Source organism: Metopolophium dirhodum, chromosome 7 (assembly GCF_019925205.1).
Source record: "Metopolophium dirhodum isolate CAU chromosome 7, ASM1992520v1, whole genome shotgun sequence".
Lineage (NCBI taxonomy): Eukaryota > Metazoa > Arthropoda > Insecta > Hemiptera > Aphididae > Metopolophium > Metopolophium dirhodum.
The window spans coordinates 20,631,007-20,640,573 of NC_083566.1; the positions used below are offsets into that span (position 1 = coordinate 20,631,007).

A 9,567-nucleotide genomic window follows, 5' to 3' on the forward strand; every position below is an offset into this window, starting at 1 on the left:
TTACATTACGGGCTGTTGCCCAAGGTACAATTTCTTGAAATAAGTCATTATACACCTACACATTTTACCTATGGCGCTCTCATATTCAGATAAAATTTGAACTGAGGTATCAGAGATTTTCTACCCGGTCAAAAGCTTTAGAGATGTCCGTATAGGTAGCGTCGACTTGTGAATAGTTTTCGAGTGCGCTAGAGATTAAATTATTAAATGAAATGCTATTAAGAATTTTTGAAAACTATATCTTATATTTTAATGTTACTGATGAAATATTAATAAAAATACTCTATTTCAAAGAAGTTCGGAAAAAAATCCTGCCAGAAATGCGTCACGGTTCGTACACGTGCAGTCTTGTTGGCTGCTGTCAGCGCAGCCGATTTCTCAACAATCAGGGTAGTCCTACCGTTCCTCTGGTACTTGCGCAGAATTTTCAAAATTATTTGGAATAGAGTACAGCTCCAGTGGTATCTGTACTATTTGACTGTACATTTCCAAATTGTTTTGATTAGACCGACGTATTTAAATAAAATTAATTGAAATTGTGTATTCTTGTTGGGTTTTACAGTAAGTTACAATATTTATTATATATAATATTAGATAGAAAATATTGACATTAAAAAAATAATAAATTAAACATAATATAACATGAAAATTCAAAAATCTTGAAAAATAATTAGGTACATTTAATTATTCAAGAATTTTATACTTTTAATAAAAAACATTTTAATACATACAAAAAGTCACAGATCCCGAGTATTAAATTTAGTTGTGTATTTTAGTTTATCAAAAAAAAATAATTAATAACCTGGTTTTAGTATATATGTCGTAGGCCGTATGGAAAATTAGATTTTTTGCAAAAAGACTAGGCTCTTTGCAATGGGGTAGCCCGTTTGCGAATTACTTATTATTTTTCCAAACAGCCTGCTGTGTTTAAGGCTCATTGCATACAGACTAACAGCAGTTAGGCCTTTTAAGAATTACAATCATAATAACAATAAATATTATATGGTAATTTATTACTGATTATACTTATTACATAATTTAAATTATATTATTTTAAGGGTTATTGATAATAACACAGTACATTATAATATGTAACATGTAAACTGAATAATTATATACGGTAGGTATTTTGAATATCTAATGGTCCACGATCTACTTTTTTAATATTGACTAAAACATAACTTTCTAGTTCCTACTCATAAACTGTATCGCAATAGCGTATTTATAAAATCGTATAGATTTCAAATTTTTGGTTTATTACCTACATTAGTATACTACATTACAACCGACTATTTTAAAGATTTAGATACGGATTGACGACGTATACCTAATAGTTGATGGAATCTACTAATAATGGACACGGAAGTCGTGATAAAATGATGTATGCTCTAAAAGATAAATATTATATTCCAAAACCTATTGTTTTGATATTTTGTAAGTTGTGCAATGTTTGTAATTTAAAAAAATCTCAGCAGCACAAAAACATTGTTGTAAAACCTATATTATCCAAAGATTTTAATGTTCGTGGGCAAGTTGATTTGATTGATTTTCAATCGACACCAAGTGGTAGTTTTAAATGGCTTTTAAACTACCAAGACCACGCTACAAAATATTGTCATTTACGTCCATTACAATCAAAAAGAGCTTCAGAAGTAGCATTAGAGCTTCTTAAGATATTTTTACAATTTGGAGCTCCTTATATATTACAGAGCGATAATGGTCGAGAATTTACCACATTTGTAGTAGAGGAAATGACAAACCTGTGGCCTGAGTGTAAAATTATTCATGGAAGGCCTCGATACCCGCAATCTCAAGGGAGTGTAGAGCGCTGTAATCAAGACGTAGAAAACATGTTGAGGGCATGGATGATAGACAATCAAAGCACTGATTGGGGAATGGGGTGTTATTTTGTACAATGGCAAAAAAATTGCTCAAAACATCGAATAATTAACAGAAGCCCTTATAAAGCATTATTTGGAAGTGAACCAAAAATAGGACTTTCTAGCAAAAACTTACCTAATGATATCTTACAGTCGATTACAACAGAAGAAGATTTAAATGAGTTAATTAATACTGAAGTAAGTGATGAAGTAGATAGTGACGAAGAAGCAGAAGAGACATTCTCAATTCGGAGGACAGGGTTATCAAAAATGTTTTTGCAAAACATCGTGCAAAACAAATAGATGCGCTTGTCCCAAAAACAATGTACTGTGTAGCTCAAGATGTCACGAAAAAACTACATGTAACAATAAGTAAATACTTTATATAATATTTAATATTGTAATGTAATATTTTTTATAATATTGCAATTTAATTTAATTTAATATTTTATATATATATATTTTTTTGTTAGTAATATAATATAGGTAATAAAACTAGTAATTCAATAGTCAATAACTGTACAAGTAATAAATTAATAAGTGTGTTATTATCAATAACCCTTAAAATAATATAATTTAAATTATGTAATAAGTATAATCAGTAATAAATTACCATATAATATTTATTGTTATTATGATTGTAATTCTTAAAAGGCCTAACTGCTGTTAGTCTGTATGCAATGAGCCTTAAAAACAGCAGGCTGTTTGGAAAAATAATAAGTAATTCGCAAACGGGCTACCCCATTGCAAAGAGCCTAGTCTTTTTGCAAAAAATCTAATTCTCCATACGGCCTACGACATATACATAATATAGTACCTATTATACATATATAATTAACTATTAATCGGTACTATAACATTATAATGTATTCAACCCAAAATGAAAAAAGTTTAATTAAATCAAACTGTTATTCTTTTATTTTTAGATCATCTTACTACCTCCAGCTGGATAATGTATTTCCATATGGTACAATGGAATTATTTTGACATAATATAATAATAAATAAGTTATCTTATTATAATATATAACTTTACTATTCACATATCAAAATGCATTTTCTAGATGTACGTATATCATATTGTTTAAAATAATAAAGTATAATAAAACACACACAGATAATGAAATACTCTCTTCTTTATTTTTTTACTTTATAAGTCACAATACATGCCTCATGGGCTTACCAAATTAATTATTACACCAGTTTAATTCTGTAACTAGTAGTTATGTATTAAAAATGAGTAGGTACATTTGTTTCTTTATTAAGAATTTTAACGGATTATAAAAGGTCCGAGTACAATATACTTATATAATAGTACTGAATTATTAGGTTTTACTGGATTTAGATTATTCAGAATTGATGGAAATATAAATACCGGTAAATGTGTTAGAGGTGGGGAGGGGGGGGGGGGTCTTGAATCATGATAGCAGTAACGCTAGTAACAGACATTATGTCCCTCATACTATGTTGTGCTGAACAATCAGTCGAACAAATATTTATTAAATTGTCTATATCTTAGAAACATATATTATTAGTGTAACGACAATCGTTACAATAGGATAAGTATATATGCCAGTATGCCACCGTCAGCCCTAATCATGATATACATGTTACATGCTGAAACTATTGATGAATTGTGGCAGTTTTCTGGGTGCAATATGGGAATTATTTACGGAGACTTAAATTTACCAAATGTTAATTGGCTTAATAGTCTTTTGTAACTGTCATTATCGGGTATTAAAAATGATAAAGTCATGGCAATAGTTGATGAATTTTATTTATTTATTTATTTATTTATTCATTAATACGGACAAAAGTCCAATTCACAATATATTTGTATAGATAACAATAATATAATATAATTTAAAATAATAAAATATAACATAATAATAGATGAAACGATTAATATTATATAGAATAATAGGAATAATCATAGTAATAATAATAATGATTATAATAATAAAAATAATAATAATAATAATAATAATAATAATAATAATAATAATAATAATAATAAAATACATTCAATGTTTATTAAAATAATTTACTATTTTCCGAAGACATTAAAATATTTATGGGGTCGTATAACGTATACTTTTTAGATGAATGAGGAATATAAAATAAATGATTGTTGCGAGTGTAGTGGTTTTTGACTTTGAAATTTAATTGACTTAATAAAAATGAACCCTCCCCTATTTGCACCTATGGTTATATCGTATATCGATAAACCTGTCATTCTCGAGGTCCGAGAATAAATATTAGTTTTCGGCAGAACGATTCTAGTTTAGCAACCTATCGATTTTCAAATTTTTTTTTCTCCCAAATTTTGTGTTTTAGGGTGCTTTCTAAGAATATAAAAAAAAAAAAGCCCGGACAAATTTAATTTTGAAGTTATTGGTCGGAAACAACAAAAACTTCATTTTTTCGTTACGCCCATTTTTAAAAAAAAAAAATACTTAGAATTGAATATTTTTAAAATTTTTTTTTTTCAAAGTGTGTGGTTTTTAACGCTTAATAGATTGGTAAAATCAAAATTTACCTAACATTAAAAAAATAAATTTGAAAATCGATAGGTTGCTAAACTAGAATTATGACTTAATAATTCATAAAATACAATATGCTCTTATAAAAATATTCTTGTGCTTCTGATATCTATTCACCGCCTTAATCAATAATTAAATTGATAAACGAAAATAATAATTTAAATAATACCTATATCATATTATTATAATTCAAATTCAAAATTATAAACTATTTTGGTTTATTGTCATATCAAATTTCAATGAACAAATTGTTCCTTAACACTTCATCTGCCTTTGAAACAATAACCTAGGAGCCTTCTATTAAATTTTCAAGCTTTTTTAACCAACAAATAACATTTTATTGATATTTATAGAAAAAAAACTAAAATAAAATGGAAACTGAAAATGTCCGTAAACAGCTCAAAATAAGTCAAAATATTTGGAAAATGTTATGTGTATAGAAAATGCTAATATAAGCATTCAGTCAAAATGTAATGTACCTGCGGTCATTTGTTTTAGAGTTGCACCAAAAACCAAAATCGATTTTCTCAAAAACGGACTTTGCGTAAAAAATTCCCGTTTTTCCTTTGTTTTTCACGTTGCTTTCGGAAAATTTTACTTTTGACCCCCCCATAGTACCAACTAGATTCACTTTCCTATTAGAAAAGTTACTGTTAAAGAAAATTCAAGCACTTTTACTGTCCTAAAAGGTGAAGACAGACACAAAAAAAAAAAATTGGAAGTGACTGCTGAACAGTAGGTTACAAGTGGGTGACTGTTATGGATAGCGTTAAATTTGAATTCAATGATATAATATCATAGCATACGAAAAACGATTGTGGAGACGATTTGTCAGCCTAGGATATTGTATACTATATTTATATTGATATTATTAAATATTATTAATACCGTTGCCGGTTAAGTTGAATTATTATTATTTGTTTATTATCATATTTGTATATGATAATATATTTTAGACGTTTCAATTACCCACGAATAATATTTTTAAAATAGGTATATGTATATATTACAAGTAACAACGAATTAAGAACGATATTACAAAAAATAATTGCCGGAAATCATTAGTTTTTAACTGAAAACGACAGGGAAGTCTGAACTTGGCGGTCAGTCTTATTTTTAAGTTATATGTATTATAACTAATTGAAATTTTTGGTATTTTCATATGTACCCGGTGTACCACACTGCGCTTGCTCGAACAATTAAAATCAAAAACATCCCTCGACTTGTTATGTAAAACCACCATGGGTGGGTGTCAAAATTATTTTTGCATTCACAATTTTAAAACGTTGATTTACCTAGATTAAAAAAAAATTAATTTGTAATACTTAAGCTCGGTAAACTTTAAGCGTTGTACGGGTGCGTAAAACACCGAAAATCGTGAACTTCGTAAGGCTATACCATAAAAACCAATGATTTGCAGGTAGTCGAGTTTTGGACAAGTACCTACGTAGGTAACTTATAATAATTCATATTGTAAATTAATTTGGTACCAAAAAAATATAACTTCTCAAATACTGTGTCTATTGGCACTGGCGGGAGAATGTATTAGAATGTCTATAAACTTGCGGACCAGTTTGTATAGTTAAATTTGGCATGCGAACTATAATTGAAATAGAAAACCAGAATAGGTGCATTGCAGATCACAAAGATTTCTGTAAAAGAACATACGATTTATAAATATACCGTATAGGTATACTGAGTACTTATATAATAATATATAAGTTCTTTGGATTTATCATAGTAAATAATATATTATATAATAGGTATCTATGGCAATCGTCAATTGTCGAAATTCGTCGGCGACGGTTAACAATAATTCTAATAATTTCAGAAATACTATTGTATTATAAATATAATATATTGTATATTTTGATTTCAATGAACAAAAAAATAATAGGCCACAAATATAAACGGACAGTTCGTTAAACCGGATAAATTGTAACACAAACTCGCAAATTTCGTTTGATCAGGTTATTTTCATAAAATATTTCGATACTTTCAAGTTTCAGCTCATCGGAGTGAGATGATTCGATGATGATGGATGAAGATATAGCTGTTTCTTCGGCGATGGCGGCACTCTAGCTACGTTTCACCGGAAGAGTAGATGTTTACGAGTAAGTTTGTTTTCATATTATTACCTACTATTTTACATTTACTTTTTAGACTTAAATTAAATATTTATTGCCACGGACAATCTGTTAACTAGGTGACGTAGAAGCATTTATAAGTTTAATCCCAATAGCGCAATGTATAAAATACGCGAGACCGTCTTCGTTTCACCACGGCAAGTTTAATACGCACCTTTTTGCATGTTATACTATACGCCGGGTATCACCTTAGGTTTGCGCGAAGTATTTAAAACAATATAATGTTATTAATCTTTATATTTTATATTTTTTATACATAAATACATTATACAGCTCATATATTTTATTAGCGTACTTACACCTTTTTTAGTGTAGTTTATACCCTAGATGGCTATAGATATAGGTTAATTATTACATGTCTTGCAATTATATATTTTACTATAATTATTAATTTCATTATAATATAATATAACAATACACTCTAAATTAAATTAGTTGTTATCAAGACAGACAGTCTTAAAACAAACTCTTTTCTGGACGTTTTCAAAACGTATTATGCTTAAAAAAAATTGCACAGTTGTCGTAGCAGTCAGTTGCTAGTTCAACCCGTGTGACATCAAATAGGAATTATTATTCTTGTTTTTTTAAATAGTTTTTTCAAAAAATATATGTAACTTGTATAGCTCATACAATTATGAATTTATAGTTAATGGAAATGCGGATGTTTATACTTCATAGATATTTTTTAAGTTAATAATCGTGTAAATAAATTGATTAAACAATAAGGTACTTACCTACTCATCATTAGTATCAATTTTATTATATTACGTGTAAAATCACAAACACAAGGTGCAGACTGCGTTTAAAAAATTAAAAACATAAAATAAAATATAAAATAATGTTGTAGTAGAAGCTGGAAACTGTAGTTTATTTTAATTTATAATCCAATTAATGTAACCGAGAATGTAACTATTAAATTCATCATTGAATGATTATTCAGAGATCACTTTGGGATAAATGTAAATTAAATTAAAAATAATTAAAAAACATTTTGTGAAAGGAACAAGATTACTGGTTATATATTACCTATTTTATATTACTTAGTTCCCTATTATGGTGTAGGTATTAATACAAACAATAAATTGCTATTCGAAAACACAATTTCGTATACCTATTATTATTTACTTAATACCTACAATTAAATTAAACTAAAAATAAACATATGATTACATACTGAGTGCCTATAATATAATATTATATATGAAAATTGAATCTTTATTACGAATACTTATCATTTACACAGACCACAAAAAAAAAATAATTAAAAATATTAAAAAAAAAAACACACATCATTGTAAAAATATAGTTGGTATTATAGTATTTGATGAATTTACTGTATACGTTTATGGCTTTATGTTAACTCTAAAATCCAGTAATCACATTTTTATTTAATAATTCATAAAATACAATATGCTCTTATAAAAATATTCTTGTGCTTCTGATATCTATTCACCGCCTTAATCAATAATTAAATTGATAAACGAAAATAATGATTTAAATAATACCTATATCATATTATTATAATTCAAATTCAAAATCATAAACTATTTTTGTTTATTGTCATATCAAATTTCAATGAACAAATTGTTCCTTAACACAGAACTCTTTGATATAAAAAGTTGCATTATATTATATCCGTGGATTCATCATATTGACGTACCTAGTATAATATCTATAATTTATTTATTTAATCTATGGCAAATCTCAAAGTCGTTGCAGAAGCACAGTCGATTAAAAATTCTAAAATTTCAATAAGCAAAGAAGATATGAGTAAAAAACTTACTTTGTTTTGTATAATTTTATTTTTCATAAATCACAATATTTTAAGTTTTCGCTGTATTCTGGAGCGTTTCCTTATGGGCGTCGCTGCAGTTCACACACGTCACGGGTTCCGCTGAAGGAGTCGATAATTAAAGTAAGTTTGTTTTTATATTCTTTTGGGGCTTAAATTTACTTTTAAGACTTAAAACAAATATTTAATTTCACGAAAAATGTGCTATCCAAGTGTTGTAGGCGTATATTTTAGTTCCGGACTAGAAATGTATAAAATACGCGAGACATAAACGCCGTCGTCGTTTTTCCAGTCCTTGTTTGTAGAATAATTATAATTAATAGGTGCATACCTATACAGGATACTTAATATAAATATATAAATAATTTGGTTTAATTTATAGAAATATATGTTATTATTTATAACTGATAATAGTCATAAGATACAATTTTAATTAATAACTGGTAATTTTTTTTTCCAAATACAACGTTATAAGTTATAGGTAACTATTAATTTAGTGTCACATACTTAACTTCTATTGTTCACCTAATATCTATATTCTATATCATAGGGATTAGGAATGTATAATCATATACACATAAAAGTATATTCACGGAATGGTCAACTGCCTATCCTGACGTGTGCGCACCTATGAATAATATACCTACTCATATACTCGTATCGGTATATAAATATACCTATATAAATAGTGTAATACTACATACACGAATGTGTTACGTATTATGTCCCTAAAAGTTCAACAGTTATTATTATATTTATTTATTTTTTAAATTTAGGTAGGTACATTACAAGACTCTAATTAAAATCACATTTATTTTTTATTTTTTTGAACACAATGTTTCAAAAATTGTTAATTAATATATAATTTATTGGTATAGTACTAAATAAATTAATGAAATAAAACAAACACAACTACTATAATTATTAGTAATAATAATATATCCACGTATAAATTATTAAAATACAAAACGAACAAACGAAAAACGATTCTGAGCAAAGATATCGTTAACTTATAAATAATATTGAGATTAAAGTAATTTATTTTTTCGGTAGAAAATCGGTATAAATATTTTTTTATTTTCATACCATGACGCGTGTGTGAAAAATTGTTTATATTAAGTGTTTAAGATGTTAGATTTCGGTTCGACTGATTGTCCACCCCCTCACTCTTCAGCATCAATGCATCAGAAATTATTATTTATAATA

At 27.2% G+C, this 9,567-nt stretch overlaps 1 protein-coding gene across 1 annotated transcript; it reads left to right on the forward strand.

The window, feature by feature from the left end:
• The first annotated feature begins 320 nt into the window (after window positions 1–320).
• LOC132949114 (KRAB-A domain-containing protein 2-like) lies at window positions 321–2,183 on the forward strand. Its single transcript, XM_061019896.1, has 2 exons — window positions 321–410; window positions 1,473–2,183. The coding sequence occupies exons 1-2, from the start codon at window positions 321–323 to the stop codon at window positions 2,181–2,183; spliced, it is 801 nt and encodes a 266-aa protein (XP_060875879.1).
• The last annotated feature ends 7,384 nt before the right edge of the window (window positions 2,184–9,567 follow it).